Source organism: Musca autumnalis, unplaced genomic scaffold (assembly GCF_047663935.1).
Source record: "Musca autumnalis isolate F117 unplaced genomic scaffold, ASM4766393v1 scaffold_1, whole genome shotgun sequence".
Classification (NCBI taxonomy): domain Eukaryota; kingdom Metazoa; phylum Arthropoda; class Insecta; order Diptera; family Muscidae; genus Musca; species Musca autumnalis.
In genome coordinates this window covers 327,930,422-327,948,311 of record NW_027411644.1, presented here as the reverse complement: position 1 = coordinate 327,948,311, position 17,890 = coordinate 327,930,422, and the positions used below count along the sequence as shown (strand labels likewise).

The window sequence follows — 17,890 nt, the reverse complement described above, 5'->3', positions numbered from 1 at the left end:
AAATGTTTGATAATTTGCATTGGAGATTAGTTAACTTTAAATTTACACGTAATTCAATTTAAAAGTCATCTTAAAACCGAAATCAATACAAACAAACGCCACTATTGCCAAACCCTTGATTATACATTGTTGTTATTAGTAGTATATTGCTGTGATGTTAAATACAAATAAAAGTTGATTAAATATATAGCTCTTAATTTTTGTTGTTAATGTCTTTGATTTACGTTACGTTTTGGTTTTGTTGTTAAGTCATTTCGGGAGAAAGGCGCATCGCATTCGAAAAGCTATTGAGAATGTGCACATTTGGTTTTTCTTTTTTTTCTTATTTGAAATGTACAACATCGAGTTAAACGTTGTATTTTGGTTTTGCTTTCGATTTAAATATATTGTTGTTTTATATATTTTGCATTGTTTTTATATAAATCGTATATTTTTACTATTATTTAACTTTATACTCGTATTTTAGTATGGGAATCGAAGTTGTATATGTATGTGTTTTGATCTGTTTGTTATAATTTTACGCTTTTCTCTAGGAATACTGACTGACTGTTTAAACATTTGTTGAACTGGGTCTCATGTAATTTGTGTGGGCGTATGAACGCAACAAACGATTATAAGGATACTGAGCTGCTGGCCAGAGTTCAGGTTTCTCGGTTAATGTATCCGATAAAGCTTGCAATAAAACATCTGCAATAATTTACATGTGTGTTACTAAAAACAATCCTTTGCAATCCTTTCTGTTAAAAAGTTTACTTACGTATAACTTTTTGCTCCAAATCCAATGGTATGACACCCAGTTCATGTTCGCGTTCAAAGAAATCCATTAGTTTCTTAATTTCCCGCTGTGCTTCATCACCATGTGTAAGAGATTCGGTAAACATTATCTGAAACAAAACAAATACGAGGTATATAAGAAATAAATATTTTATTGTGGCAAATTTGACAAATGTGGAACTTTACCAATAGAGTTGATAGGGATATTTCCAACCCATATGGAATTCGATATACTAAATTACACATAATTCGATTGAAAGTGTTTCCTACAATCTTTTAATAACCAAAAACGCTAAATACGGTTATACTAAAACTGGGCAATTAACAACAATCACGGTGGTCTTAAACCAACTTAAAATGATAGGAGCTTACACCTTTGAAGTTTTTGCGGATTCTGAAACAACAATGTTCATAGATGAACATTAAATAAATCGCGGTCAAAGTTTACATTTTTAGGTTCCTTTTTAAGGTTTTCATTTTTTTGCTTGGAAACCGCAAGTGAAAATTCCCTACAAGTTTGACCTTTGCTATATTTTCATAGGGTTTGCCGTTTTTGATATTCAGAAGTTCAAATTGGGGCAATGCGCTGACTATATCACTTCTTTATAAAACGATACGCCTTAACTAACTTTAAGGGGTGACCCCCAAATGTGAATTTCAAAAAATCAAAAAGAATTATTGGCCCATTTTAACGTATAAGTAGCATAGAATATGTGGTAAAACTGTAAAGTCGATCGGTACAAAATTGATTGAGTTATGAGTAGACATCGGATTTTTGCATATTTTTGAAATGTTAACCATTTGTAACTACGTTATTCTATAGAATTATATCGTTCCAATGTTAGAAATTCGATGTTATATTGAAAATAATCAATTATACGTACAAAGCTCTAGCTCTACTATTGCTTAATAAACGAATTATTTGAATTATAATTTTGAAAAATATGCAAAAATCCGATGTCTAGTTATGAGTGATGGAAGTGAAAAATTCATTGTGATTTGTATGTAGCATAGAAACTTAAAACGTGTTTTTTCTCAAAATCACATTTTGAAAACGGTGCCAACTCTAGCTCAAAAACTAATATTGTCATATGATTTTGTGGGTTTATCAAGGACATCAAAAACTAGTCCTTCATCCATCGTTTTTTAAGTTTTTTTTCAAGTTTTATGACCAAAACCCTTCAGTTTTTTAAACCAAAAATTTAAATTTTGATTTTTGGTTCCACCATTTCCGTAAAACCTAATATTTTTTTTAAAAATCGATAGATAAGGGACAAAACCTTTATGTTCTAACTAAGGATACAAAAATATACGATCGGTTCATTAGTTTTCGAGCTAGAGTTGGCACCGCAAAACGCTTTAATAAAAACAGGGTTTGGTGGACGGTCAATTGGTACAAAACTACGTAAAATTTTTCAGCAAGAAAAATTCAGAAAATAGATTAAGATGTGAAGTAAAAAAAACATCTACTAAAACCGTTTCATAATTTTCTTGGAAAACATTCATGAAAAATGGCTTTAAATGGGCTTTACACCCGGTAAGTTATGGCGGATTCTGAAACAGAAATGTTCATAGAAAAATAAAAAAACAAGAAAAAATAGCGGAGGACGCCCCTACCAGAATTAGAGGAGAGTGTGACAGTTCGCCAGACATAACCATCGTGTCACCTGGTCTAACAAATGACGTTACCTGGCAACCCGACATTTCCCTTGGATTAGACCATCTCCCCATAATTGTCTCCATTAGCAGACCACCCGACTTCATCAGCTCTGAACGCTGATTGGCCGAGTTTCAGAGAGTTCACCAATCACCGCTTCAGAGAATTGCACAAACCTTCTGATGTTCGGGTCGCGGAAAGGACGTTCCGAGACATCATCACTGCTGCGGCCGCTCGCCATATCCCTTCTGGTCGAATACCCGAAGTAAGACCAAAATTTCCAGCAGAGGCGACGGAATTAGCAAATGAGACCGAGGGTGACAGGGCGAAGAGAAGAGTATTACATCGCATCAGATCTCTTCGTGCCGAGGATGAACCACCACAATTTACAATGGATGATTTTGCCAATGCCATCAGAAACGCTAAATCATCCAAAGGGTTGGGATCTGATGGAATCTCCATGGTAATGCTGAAGCAACTGCATTGGAGTATCTCACTAAAGTTCTCAACTTGCCGCTAGCCACCCTCATTGTTCCCGAAGTCTGGAAAATGGGCAGGGTGGTCCCACTACGGAAGCCAGGATGCCAGCAAAAGTGAATCGTACAGGCTGATTTCGCTTTTGTCGGCCGTAGCAAAGACACTTGAGGCCTTACTCCTCCCCAGTATCAGAAATAGCTATCAATTTGCCGATCATCAGTATAGATTCCGTAAGCAGCACAGCACGACTACAGCGCTGCACGCCATTTCCACATATATTTGTCAAGGACTCAACCAGAGACGACCGTGCGATAGAACAGTGATGGTGGCGCTTGACTTATCAAAAGCCTTTGATACAGTCAGGTAGTCCACGCTGTTTGAGGACATTGAGCATAACCTCCGGCCAAGCTTGAAACGTTGGATAGTCAACTTCCTCCCCCTCCAGACGGCATCGAGATCGTAACGTATGCGGATGATTGCACGATCCTGGCGTTGGGTACCTATCCTGATGACATCTTACCACCTTTTTCCATTTGAGGAATATGCAGATTTCCGGCACAAAATCTACAGCCACTCAGTTCACCACATGGAAAGCGCAGTTTGGACGTGAGTTGAATGTCGTGGTCGACGGTAGCAGAACACAAGTTGCGTTAACGCAAGCAACACAAATACCTAAGCACGCGTGTATAGGATTTAATGTAACTTTTTCTCTGCTGGCAATCTATATAATATACTGTCGTAATAGAGACCACCTGATGTAAAGAAATATTATGATGTGCAAAATTTGGACCAAATTGGTTTATGCTTTCAGGAGTTTTGTCACCAGTCATACAAATGGCAAATATGTCCGAAACGGATATCGAAGAGGATAGAAGAGGAGAGAAGTGTATTTTCAGAAGAATGAAGATAGAGCAGATAGAGCGTGAGAAACTCGAGTTGTTCAGGAGACAGAATGATGTCCGACAATTTTACCAGAGTATAAACACTAGACTAAAGGTTATGGTGCTAGCGCATTATCATAAAAAGATGATAAAGGAGATCGCGTATTTAGGATCATGGGCGCGATGAAGATACCCGATAATCAATCCCAAACTGGACAATAGAGTGATTGTCAGCTGAAGAACAATAAGGCAGCAGGAGCTGATGGGCGAACTGTGCAAGACCGGTGGCGACATATTGATAAGGAGTATGCCTTAGTTGATTAGCATTAGTGCTGCCGGATGTATTGTGTAAATGGAATAATCGAATCCAGGGTTTAAAAGCCAGCATGTAAAAACATTAGCATTAGCTGTACACTTTAACTGCTACGCAATATTGACACACACGCCTAAATAAGCAACCGAACGCATATTTTTGTCCATTTTTGCTTTTTTCGCTTATTATTATTTCGCCTAATCTTTTTTTCGTTAGGCATAATCGACAAGCACGCTAAATATTTAGCAGTCCGCTGACCATTCGTCGCAGCAAATTAGCAATCGAGGGTGGTTTTGTGATTAGAGTTGACAACGCATCGCAAAGGTGCCATTTAATGTCAAAATGCCTCCACCATATGAACCTAATGAATACTAATTAATATTAAAATAAAAAAATAAAAAATTTATATATATATATATATATATATATATATATATATATATATATATATATACTAGCTGACCCGGTCCGCGTTGCTGGCCCGTTGTTTGGGTTCTCCGTGTAAACTTTAGTTATCTATCCAGTATTGATACACCCATAATCAGGCACCCCTCTAGAAACTTCATAATATAAATCAATGTTTTGACATAAATTCCATGTAATGGTATCCCCCAAATTTAAGATATAAAATCTCTTTTATTATACCCTCCACCATAAATCTACAGTTTAAAGCACTTTGTGACCCACATATAATGGTCGGTGCACGTCAATTAACAATGCTATATATTGGATTGTTGGTCTCGGTTGGGGTCGTAATTATTACTGCAAAGAATTGTTGGTATAGGTCCACGTTTTGATATAGCTCCCATAGAACGGTACCGGCTGATTTTAGCTATATTTGAGGATTTAACATCATTATCACACCGAAATGGCTGAAATCTGTTTTTAATATATTTTAAAGAGGAGAGCATAAATATTCGTATCGACCGAAAGACACGCCTTTTTATTTGCGCTCGGTATGTAACAGTAATAGGTTCACGTTTTGATATAGCTCCCATAAAACAGTACCTCCCGATTTTCGATAGATATAGCCACTGTTCAGTATACGTCCTCCTTTTGATATAGCTCCCATAGAACGGTGGCGCCTGATTTTAGCTATTTTTGGTGGATTTAACCTCATTCAGCCCGATCGAACGTAACGCCTTTTTTCTTCGCGCTCTATATGCAATAGTGGTAAAATACCCCTCAGCGAAATGTATGTTCCTTCGGGATATGTATGGCAACATCATAAAAAAATTACTTCTATAAATTGTAGTTGTTATTATCGAGATTTTGCTGTATTTAAAAAATGTATCTTTACCTAGCTATTCCAAGGACTGAAATCAATGCTCATGAACTTTCACTTCCCACATTTTGAGATTTTATCCGTAATTATAATATTTTCAAAAATCGAACACGATCGCGGTATTCTATATTATTGATTCCAATGATGATATTGTATTGTATATCAATAACTTTGTCTGATTTCCAATGGATCTTTCTGGAATTTCGATCTTGTGACATCTCAAGTTATCCGGATTTTACTGTATTCCAAATTGTGGAGTTGATCGCGCTGTCCCACTTATTGTTTAGTGTTCAGCGTCTATAGCGTTTTAAGGCACGCTTACAAAATTATGTATATTATCTGAAATAATAAATGTTTGCAAATTTTGTGATGACCGCGATATTTCACTTCCGCGAAGACCATTCAGGGTCAAGACAGTAATTACAGTAGTATTGCAAACAATCTGTAAACAATACGTTCAAAAATATCATGGACTTCAGATTTAAAAAAAAAAAAACAAATTTTGAAGGAGAACCTCCGGTCACTACACTTAGCCGTATTAAAATAGCTCACGACGGCGCTATCCCACTTGTTCAAGCTAGTGTTTATATCATTTTTGTGTCACGCTTACTAAAATTATGTATATTAATTGAAATAATACATTTTGGAAAACCGGTCACTACACTTAGCGGGATAAAAAAATAGATTACGACCTATTCTCAGACCTAAAAACTCAACGTACAAAATTTCATAAGATTTCCCAATCGATTTTTCGTAATTCCTATATAGTGACATCTCAAGTCATCGGAATTTTACTGTATTCCAAAATATGGCGTTGACCGCGTTATCCCACATATTGAAGCCAGTGTTATAGCGGTTTTGTAGTCACGCTTACTAAAGTTAGGTATATTATCTGAAATAATACATTCTTGAATAATTTGGGATGACCGCGATATTTCACTTCCGCGACGACCATTCAAAAAATATATATAGCCTATTTTCACCACCGGTGTTCCCAGTACATTATCTGAAATTTTCAAGAAAATCTATTCAGCCGTTTTTGAGTCTATTCTGAGCATACAAACATACTAACATACACACATTGCCTTTTATATATATATATATATATATATATATATATATATATATATATATATATATTCTAATATATAAAAGACAATGTGTGTATGTTACTATGTTTGTATGTTTGTATGTTCCGAATAGACTCAAAAACGGCTGAACAGATTTTCTTGAAAATTTCAGATAATGTACGGGGAACACCGGTGGTGAAAATAGGCTATATATTTTCTTGAATGGTCGTCGCGGAAGTGAAATATCGCGGTCATTCCAAATTATTCAAAAACGAAAAGACTCAAAAACGGCTGAATAGATTTTTTGGAAAATTTCCGATAATGTACTGGGAACATCGGTGGTGAAAATAGGCTATATATTTTCTTAAATGGTCGTCGCGGAAGTGAAATATCGCGGTCATCCTAAATTATTCAAAAATGTACTATTTCAGATAGTATAGCAAATTTTAGTAACGTGACTATAAAACCGCTATAACACTGGCTTCTATGTGTGGGATAACGCGGTCAACGCCATATTTTGGAATACAGTAAAATCTCGATAACTTGAGATGTCACGATAAAGCAATTCCGAAAAATCGATTGGGAAATCTTATAAAATTTTGTATGTGAAGTTTTTAGGTCTGAGAATAGGTCGTAATCTATTTATTTAAACCGCTAAATGTAGTGACCGGTGGTCCTCCCCACAATTTTTTAAGAAAACCGCGAAATTCAAGATACTTTTTAATATATTGTTTACAAATTGTTTGCAATGCTATGGTAATTACAGTCTTGACCCTGAATGGTCGTCGCGGAAGTGAAATATCGCGGTCATCCCAAAATTTTCAAAAATGTATTATTTCAATTAATTAGAACGTTCGTAAGCTGTTTTTATACGACTAAGAGTAGTGACCGGTGGTCCTCCCCTACAATGTTTTTAATAAAATCTGAAATCGCGGTCATCACAAAGTTTTCAAAAATGTATTATTTCAATTAATATACATAATTTTATTGAGCGTGACACAAAAATGATATAAACACTAGCTTGAACAAGTGGTAGTGGCCGGAGGTAGTGACCGGAGGTTCTCCTTCTTCTTCTTCTTCTTTATTTGCATATCCGTTATCCGGATGTTAAGCGATCATACAATATTACATTTTATTACATTGTTCTTGCAAATATATAGTTTATGTGGAAAGCGATAAATGTCGGTTTTTAGCCGCTGTTAGAAGACTGAGTTCATCGCGGTATCCGGTCCAGTCTTGAATATTTTTTAGCCAGGACAATTCTCTTCGACCTCTACCACGTCTTCCTTCAACTTGGGATTTGAGAATGATCTGCAGGATCTTATATTTGTTGTTCCTCATCAAATGTCCCAAATAGGAAACTTTCCGGGTTTTGATGGTTTTAATTAGCTGCCGTTGTACATTCATTCTTTGCAGAACTTCGGCATTTGACACTCGATCGGTCCATGGAATTTTGAGCACACGTCGGTATGCCCACATTTCAAATGCTTCCAATTTCTTCTCGTCTGCTGATTTTACAGTCCATGTTTCAGCCCCGTACAATAGAACAGACCATACATAGCACTTGATAAAGCGGGTTTTAAGCTCAATGTTGATGTCGTGGCTGCTTAGTACTTTTTTGTATTTGAGAAACGCTTCTCTCGCCATTTCTATACGACATCGTATTTCATTAGAAGATTGCCACTGCTCATTTATTTGTGCTCCCAAGTATTTATATGATTTTACTCTCTCTATTTCTGATTCACGGATTTTTAGTGTGGAGTTGTAGAAATTGGTACTTTTACTAACGATCATATATTTTGTCTTATTAAGATTAATGTATAATCCGTATGAATTACTTATCTCGTTGAGGGAACTTAAGAGACTTTGGAGTCCAACTAAAGAACTCGCTATTATCATGGTGTCATCAGCGTATCGAATATTGTTAATGAATTGTCCATGTATTTGTATCCCAATCCTTTTTCCTTCTACGCATTCTCGAAATATTTGTTCAGCATATACATTAAACAATAATGGTGAAAGTATACACCCCTGTCGAACACCTTTTGATATTACTACTTCATCTGTAGTTTCACCGGATACTTCTACTGATGCTGTCTGGTTCCAGTATAGATTTTTTATGCATCTTATGTCATTGTTTTCAATGCCTATGGATGTCAGAATTTCCATTAGCTTGTCGTGTTTAACAGTGTCAAAAGCCTTTTCATAGTCTACAAAACACATAAATACGTCTTTTTGGACATCGCGACACTTTTGGATTAGCACTTGAACACCAACTAGTGCTTCTCGAGTTCCCATTCCCTCTTTAAATCCAAATTGCGTTTCTCCCATTGCTGCCTCGCATCTGGGGTATATTCTTTTGTGAATTATACGTAGGAATACTTTTAAGGCGTGGCTCATTAGGCTAATTAATCTATAATCGTTGCAGTTTCTGGCGTTTGCTTTCTTTGGTATGGGGATAAATGTAGATTTCAACCAATCTCGCGGATATTGTCCTGTGTCGTATATATTATTGAACAGTTTCACAAACAATTGTATATTGTTTTCATCGATTAATTTGAGCATTTCGGCGGGAATTTCATCTGGACCAACGGCTTTTTTGTCCTTTAACGATTTTACTGCATATATGACTTCTTCTTTGGTAATAGGATTTACACTTACGAGAGAATTTTCGTTTATGTCAGAGTTTTCATTACGATCACAATCTGATCTTTCATGATCTGTAAATAGTTTTAATATGTATTCTTTCCATATTTGCTTTCTTTGCGAGATTTCAAAAACGGCTTGGTTATTATCATCAAAGAGTATAGATGGAGGTTTCCGTTTGTATATTCCGGCTGTTTCTTTCAGCTTTTTGTGCATATTAAAGTCGTCGTGGAGTGTTTGTAGGGCTTCAATCTCTTCACATTTTCGTTTGAGTTGTTCATTTTTTGCGATACGCGTTGCGATTCTTATTTCTTTGTTGATTTCCCAATATCTTTCGAAGTTTATGTTTTTACATCTTTTTCTTTCTGATCGAAGTTCTCTTATCTCATCAGTCATCCATTCTGCGTATGTTGGTGTTGGATCTTTTTTTAGAGCACTTCTCATAGTAGTTTTAATACTATCCTTAACATCATTCCATACAGTTTCTATTCCATCTTGATGAATTCTTCTAAGGTCTGCGTTTATTGTATCCGTAAGTGCTTGTTTAATTGTCGGGTTGCTCAACTTATTGAAATCGGGTTTCGAAACTTGCTTTTTGCGCTTAATTGTTGCAAGTTTTGTCCGAACATTTGCCATAAGAAGGTTATGATCTGATGGTATATCCGCTCCAGGATATGTAGAGAGAATTTAAAAAAAAAAAAATCTGAAGTCCATGATATTTTTGAACGTATTGTTTACAGATTGTTTGCAATACTATTGTAATACTGTCTTGACCCTGAGTGGTCTTCGCGGAAGTGAAATATCATGGTCATCACAAAATGTTCAAACATTTATTATTTCAGATAATATACATAATTTTGTAAGTGTGCATAAAAAACGCTACAAACCCTGAACACTTAACAATAAGTGGGATAGCTCGAACAACTCCACATTTTGGAATACAGTTAAATCCCGATAACTTGAGATGTCACTAGACCGAAATTCCAGAAAAATGATTGGACATCAGACAAAGTTATTGATATACAAAACAATATAATCATTAGAATCAGAATACCGCGATAGTGTCCGATTTTTGAAAATATTACAATTACGAATAAAATCTCAAAATGTGGGAAGTGAAACTTCATGAGCATTGATTTCAGTTTATAGTTTATAGAAGTAATTTTTAATGAATTATATAAATGGTGCCATACATATACCGAAGGAACATACATTTCTCTGAGGGGTATTTTACCATGCAATAGTGGTAAAATAGAGCGCGAAGAAAAAAGGCGTTACGTTCGATCGGGCTGAATGAGGTTAAATCCACCAAAAATAGCGAAAATTAGTCGCCACCGTTCTATGGGACCTATGTATATCAAAACTGAAAATTTTCTGCAAGACTGTTTACGACCCCCAACAGTGGCTATATCTCCGAACTATCGAAAATCGGGAGGTACTGTTTTTTGGGAGATATATCAAAACGTGAACCTATAGCTGTTGCATACCGAGCGCAAAGAAAAAGGCGTGTCTTTCGGTCGATCCGAATATTTATGCTCTCATCTTTAAATTATATTAAAACCAGATTACAGCCATTTTGGTGTGATAATGATGTTAAATCCTAAAAAAATAGTGAAAATCAGCCGGTACCGTTCTATGGGAGCTATGTATATCAATACGTGGACCTATATTGACAATTCTCTGCAGTAATATTTATGACCCCAACCGAGATCAACAAACCATTATATAGCAATGTTAATTGACCTGCACCGACCATTATATGTGGGTCTCAAAGCGCTTTAAACTGTCCATTTATGGTGAAGGGTATAATAAAAGAGATTTTATATCTTAAATTTGGGAGATACCATTACATGGAATTTATGTCAAAGCATTGACATCAATACTGGACAGATAACTAACGTTTACACAGAGAACCCAAACAACGGGCCAGCAACGCGGACGGGTCAGCTAGTATATATATATATATATATATATATATATATATATATATATATATATAAAATTCATTTGTTTTGCTATTTTGATCTTTAAGAACCATTTCTACAGGGTTCGTATGTTCTAGAAAGTTGTTTATTGAGATCTAAGGTACATTTTGTAGTTGGTTGTTTGATTCAATTTTGATCGGTTTGATATCTGTAGGCCAAAATCTGTGAAAAAATTATAACGGAAACTTGACCTTAACGATTTTGACCTTGAATATAAGGTTGAATGGATTTTATGTCTTCACAATTATTATTCTATAAGATGAGAGCTACAACTTTGCCTCCACGAGTAAACCAAAATTCTTAGCGGTTTAGAAGATATGAGCCTGACAAAATGGTCCTTTTTGACATCAAGGCCTCAGGTCTTTGGGGGCCCATAACCGCGAAATTCGAAGTAACAGGGAAAAACGCCGAGACACGTGTCTTCTAATTTTTCGTCTTCTATTACGCTGCGGTGTCAGAATGTGGTTATTTTTTTCGTGTCGCACAGTGTATATTGAACGGCTTCATCAAAAATTTGAACGAAAAAGTGGTATTAATTATATCGTGATTTTTAATGCATTACACTGGTAACCCTGATCTCAGAAACAATTGTTTGCTGAAAACCTGGCTAAGCCGTTGAAACTTTGTTGCTTGTTCTCTTTTCTAATATGTGTTGATCATGTGTGCTGCAAAATATGTGTATGCGTGTCCGATGTTATTTTATTATAGCGACAATTGGGGTGTCTTTTTACTTACTAAATGTAGCTGAAACATTTTTTTCAGCAACTTTTCCTTTATACAACTGTCAAAATCTGCAAAATTAGTAATAATTATTACTAATTATCACGTAAAAAGACACAGCGACATCTGACGGGAGAGAAAATATTTTTGGTTGCCAAGTCCAACCTTCTTGGGGTAACATCTAATAACGGAATGAAGGTGATCGATTTTACAACGGTTTGGACCACTTCCTTGAAGTAGCCTAGGTACTCACTCACTCCGCTTAACTCACCCACATGCGTGTCCCGATTATGTGGAAGTTTAGTGGGGAAGAATAAACTTTCTCAAAATCTATACTTGGGTACCAAAAACCACCACCTAAAAATGCATGGTACGATCTATAGGAGTCGTGTCCGATCTGATTGGAAACAAGACCAAGTTTATTGTATCAACACTAGATTGACCCAAAATAAAACAAAACAAATAAATGTTGAACTCCCAATTTGTTTTCATTTGATCCAAAAACATTATATATGAAATTTTAATTCGAACGGTTAAGGCTAACCCGTGCCAACATAGCGATCTTTGTTTCCATAGTAATTTGTATGGGGCCAAAGTCGCATTTTCACCAAAATTCTCAAAATGCCACAATTATGGTCCGATCGATGAACAAACTTTACCAGTTTTGAAAATCGCATCGGATTTTGATATTTGGCCGATTTTGGGTATTTTGGGTTCTATATAGCTGGACCCTATAGCTACTTTTGCTTATGAATTAATCGTTTAGGTTATAATAAAAGCTATTTGAGTAAGTAAGTACATCTGGACCAAAAGGACTTTCTTCGGTAACTTAACATTGGTATGGGATATACTCACCTTCCTTTCAGTGCCATCCACAGACACAGTTATATTAATTAATGTAAAATGTTCTTACCCTTGCCAACTTGTAAATAATTTCCTCCAAATTATACTCCTTGTGATCACAGTCGGCTATTTTCGGACGCCTAGTTTCACTTTCATCTTCACCAGTATCTATGGAATAGAAGTTGTAATAACAAGTTCAGCAAAACAACTAAAACAAGCGGCCCTCTTACCCTGCCTATCTTGATTGCCTTGATTCATGGCTTGAAGTTTATGCCAAAGTGCAATGTTATCCAAGGCTTTTCCTAGATTTAGATTTTCCGGTTCTTCAAGATTTTGTTCGAAATTTAAATATTGTAAATCAGGCTTAGGTGTTGTTGTTGTAGTCGTAGTGGTGGTAGTTGTAGAAGTCGTAGTGGACGGTTTAGTTATAAAGCTCTTCTACAAAAATTTAAAAAAAAAATCATTTGATGCTTGATGTTGTGTTGAAGTAACACCCTACACCTTACCTTGACAGTATTGTGATGAATTTCCTCAGGGAAGATACGATTGGCATAGGATTTCTGTAAATATTCAATACCCACTCGTATTTCATGTAAAAATTTCAATGCATCTTCACGGCTCATCTAGCGAAATAGGTGGAACTTAAGCGGTTACGTTTCTTAAAGGGGACCATCAAATTAAGGTCATACTTACCATATCCTGTTGTATTAACTCCTCCACAGCTCTTGCCACTCCAGCCTCATCACCAGTCCAGAAAACATATTGGGCCATATCGAAGGATGAGTACTGGCCATTATTATGCTTCAGCAGACTTTCAGCGGTCTATGTTGAAAACAAAAAATGTACAAATTAATCGAATACCGCCATATTGACTACTTTGAAAGTTAACAAAACATTGAAACAAAACGAACAAAGCTTTCGTATTAGAGTGCAAACAATTTTGTTGCTATAAACGGCCGATTAGTTAACTTTTGATTTTGGTGGATGCATTGCTAACTAAAGGCGATTTAGAAACAGAACAGAAAAATGGTCCTCTATATATTTTTTTTTGGTAATTGTATTGGTGTAGGTTTTCAAAGGAGGAACTCTAACTCTAGTTGAATGGAAACATAAAAACCTTGGGAGTCATATGGGTCACCGATCGCCGAGAGGTAGACTTCCGTAAGGCTGATTCATCCTCTAGAAACAAATCACCGATCACCTGACGTTCGGGTTCTTCATCTTTTCTGGGTTTCTTTGTAGTGCGATATGGTCTATAGGTATACACTTGTGTGGGAGCTTGTGTTGTTGCAATTGTAACAGGCACAGTTGGTACCTCAGGAGGAGCTTCAGTCACTTGATTTTCGGACGGTTGGTTAAGTGTTTCAACAATATCTGATGTTTCAGGTGGTGGTGGTTGTGGTGCAGGTGCCTGTTCCGCATTGTCCACAGTCTCTACTGGACTATTTGGATTTTCTGCAACCGGTTCAATGGGCTCAGCAGGTTCTGCCGAGGCATCAGAATCATTATCACTTTCATCACTGTCATCTTGTGTGGGAACTTCTGGTGGAGGCGGAGTTGGTGCAACTGTTGTTGTAGTTGTAGTCGTTGTAGACTTCACAGTTGTGGCAGCCGGTGCGGAAGTTGTGCTTGTTACATTCGGAAGAACAGGATTTTGTCCATAAACTAAACGGGCGGCACCATACATACCCAAACGGCACTATGGACGACATTTGATATTTTTGTTTAAATTACAAAATTCGGTTTAGAAGTAGAACTCAAATCAAAATCAAAAGCATCACCTATTCATGATTTTCAGATAAAAATTGTCAAGTTTTTTTTGGATTTATTAGGAAGTTACGGATATCTTGAATAAGGGGTACATTTAAAAATTGCATGGGGCCAAACTTACAGGACAATATAGATGTCACATTTACTTGCAGTGAGAACCAACTTATCGTGCCCTGAAAGTTGCCAAGTAACTAAAGTTCACAATCTTAGAAGCAATCTTATAAATGCGTGTTTCAACACGAAGATACAATTAAATCTTTATAATATGAGAGCCGAGTTATACACTATTTTTTTTTTTTTATATAATTCATTTTTGGTTACATAGAGGGCGGATCAGCTTCTACATTGCATTGGACAGAACTTACAGTTAAGCAGACGGGCGGACATGGCTACATTAACTATAAACTGTCGGAGAATGCACCTTCAATATCCGGCATAGATTATTTAAGGAGAAGGTTCAGTGTCATCGCAACGAACACAAAAGATTACGCATGGTCTTGGTTTTAAGAATTCCTGTATCGACCTAAAGGAATGATGAGCAGACTATATACATACATATTCTACGCCTAGTAAGAATGTATACTCGCTGCCGTTTCCATGATATTATGATTGTACTAGAACTCTTAGTCTAGGAGATTTAAGTGCTTAATTTCTAAAGGAAAATATATTTAGTCCGACAAGTTTAATCTTCTCGAGGTAACACTCGGTAATGACATGAGGCTAAAGACTTATCGACTATAAACAAGTAAGAACGGCGTTAAGTTCGGCCGGGCCGAACTTGTTATACCCTCCACCACAAGTTGTATTGAAGTAAAATGGAATAATTAGTTTCCTTTCGTGTATGAAGAAGACTTAATACTAAGTTTCAGCAATTTCGGTAAAACAATGTGAGGCACCATTCTATGGGGGCTATTTCAAAACGTCGATCTATACCGACAAATTTCTGACGGAAAGATTTTAGGCTCAAAGAAGACTAAATACTAAATTTCCTATATTTCGGAAAGAGAATGTGGCTAAAACTTAAAAAATACTGAAAATCAGGAAGTACGCTTCTATGGGGATATGGGAAGACGTGGACCTATACTGATAATACTCTTCTGGAATATTTTATAACTCTTGGAAGACGAAATAACGAATTTCAGCCATTTCGGTTGGATATTGACGTCACAATCTTCAGTATAACGAAAATCGGGAGGTACCGTTCTATGGGGGCTATATCGAAACGGGGACCTATACCGACGAATTTTTGTCAGAAATGGGGTAATATGAAAGCGTGGACCTGTACAGACATATTTCTGGCGAACAGTTTTATATCTCATTGAAGACTAAATACCAAATTTCAGCCATTTTGGTGGAATATTGAAGACACAACCTTCAAAATACGAAAAATCGGGAGGTACCTTTCCATGGGGGCTATATGAAGGCGTGGACCTATACCGACAAATTTAAAGGGGAAGTTTGAGTACCCCCAACGATGTCTAAATACCAAATTTCAGCCATTTCGGTGGAATATTGAGGCCACAACGTTCAAAATACCGAAAATCGGGAGGTACCGTTCCATGGGGGCTATATGAAGGCATGGACCGATACCGACAAAGTTCTGGGGGAAAGTTTTATACCACCAACGTAGACTAATTACCAAATTTCAGCCTTTTCGGTGTGATAATGAAGCTAAAACCTTCAAAATACCGAAAATCGGGAGGTATCGTTCTATGGGGGCTATATGAAGGTGTGGACCGATACCGACAAAATTCTGGGGGAAAGTTTTATACCCCTAAAGAAAACTACGTACCAAATTTTAGCCACCTTGGTAGGATAATGAGGCTAAAACCTTAAAAATACCGAAAATCGGGAGGTACCGTTCTATGGGGGCTATATGAAGGTGTGGACCGATACCGACAAAATTCTGGGGGAAAGTTTAATACCCCTAAAGAAAACTACGTACCAAATTTTAGCCACCTTGGTAGGATAATGAGGCTAAAACCTTAAAAATACCGAAAATCGGGAGGTACCGTTATATGGGGGCTATATCAAAACGTGGACCGATATATCCTATTTTCAATATCAACCATCCTGCAAGTAATAAAAACTTCTGTACCAAATTTTGACTCTCTATCTTTAAAATTGCGAGCTGTATCTTGATTTCAAAAGACAGACTGACGGACGGGCGGACGGGCATGGTCAAATCGACATAGAATTTTATGCTGATCAATAATATATATACTTTATAGGGTCTCCGACGATTATTTCGATGTGTTACAAACGGAATGACAATTTTAATTATACTCTCCATATGGTGGAGGGTATAAAAATTAATCATCGCAACATACACAAGGCTGTCGCCAGATCAAGTACCCATATTGATCCTGTATTTACAGACAGAAGACGTTCATTTAGTGTGCCAGACGTCCGAAATATCGATTCGGACCACTCATTACCTTGTAGCGGCCAAGTCTAAAATATCAATTCGGTTAACTTCCATGTAGCGGACGAAAATAAGTAAAAAAGCGTTAAGTTCTGCCGGGCCGAAAATTATTTTGTGACCAAGGATAAATACCTAAATAAGGTTATGAAATATACCTGAAATGGTCTTCAAACTGGCGGCACCTTTATATGGGGACTATACGAAAACATGGGCCTATAAGGACAATTTTTAATAAGAAGTTTTGTGACTACTGGGAACCTCAAATGTTGAAATACAGATGGTCAAAACACCTAGAATCAGGGGTATAGTTATATGGGGGTTGTACCATAACATTGACCTATGATGACAATCTTTAGTGGAGAGATGTTGTGACCACTGCAAAACTCAAACGTCAAATTACAGGTAGTCCTGTCAAATATATTGAAACTTATGAGGACTATACCAAAACGTGGACCAATGTTAACAATTTTAGGTGGAGAGCGGTCAAATAATGTAGCTAAAATCCTCAATATACCGAAAATCGAGAAGTACCGTTATATGGGAGCTACACCAAAACATGGACCTATGTTAACAATTTTTGGTTGAGATGTTTTGTGACCACTGGGAACCTCAAATGTTAAGTTACATATACTTCAGTCAATAAATGTAACTAAAATCCTCAAAATCGGAAGGTACCGTTATATGGGGGCTATACCAAAACAGGGACCTATAATAACAATTTTTGGAGGAGATTGTTTGTGACCACTGGGAACCTCAAATGTTAAATTACAGGTAGTTCGGTCAAAACATGTATCTAAAATGCTGAAAATCGGAAGGTACCGTTATATGGGGGCTATACCAAAACGTGGACCGATATAGCCCATCTCCGAACTCGACCTGCCTATAGAGAAAAGACACTCGTGTGCTCATTTATTGTGGATGCTAGAGTGATTACAACAGACGGCAAACGGACGTGGCCATATCGACTCAGAATTTTATCAAGAATATATATGGGGACTTCTGAGTGAAATCGGACACTTTTTCAAAATGAGGTTTTTGATTCCC

General features: G+C 36.6%; 1 protein-coding gene across 5 annotated transcripts in view; it reads right to left on the bottom strand.

The window, feature by feature from the left end:
• Positions 1-307: 307 nt before the first annotated feature.
• The window catches only part of LOC141390138 (uncharacterized), a 46,055-nt gene continuing 28,472 nt past the window's right edge, over positions 308-17,890 (bottom strand). For 2 of the 5 annotated variants that reach the window (XM_073962783.1, XM_073962784.1), the window contains exons 5-11: positions 13,769-14,350; positions 13,345-13,473; positions 13,158-13,274; positions 12,882-13,089; positions 12,722-12,819; positions 758-884; positions 308-687 (exon numbers count right to left, since the gene is read on the bottom strand). In XM_073962783.1, the coding sequence (XP_073818884.1) occupies positions 551-687; positions 758-884; positions 12,722-12,819; positions 12,882-13,089; positions 13,158-13,274; positions 13,345-13,473; positions 13,769-14,350 (1,398 nt within the window). In that variant the 3' untranslated portion in view covers positions 308-550. The remainder of the gene's footprint in view (positions 688-757; positions 885-12,721; positions 12,820-12,881; positions 13,090-13,157; positions 13,275-13,344; positions 13,474-13,768; positions 14,351-17,890) is intronic. The other 3 variants (XM_073962786.1, XM_073962787.1, XM_073962785.1) reach the window with 2 other exon arrangements.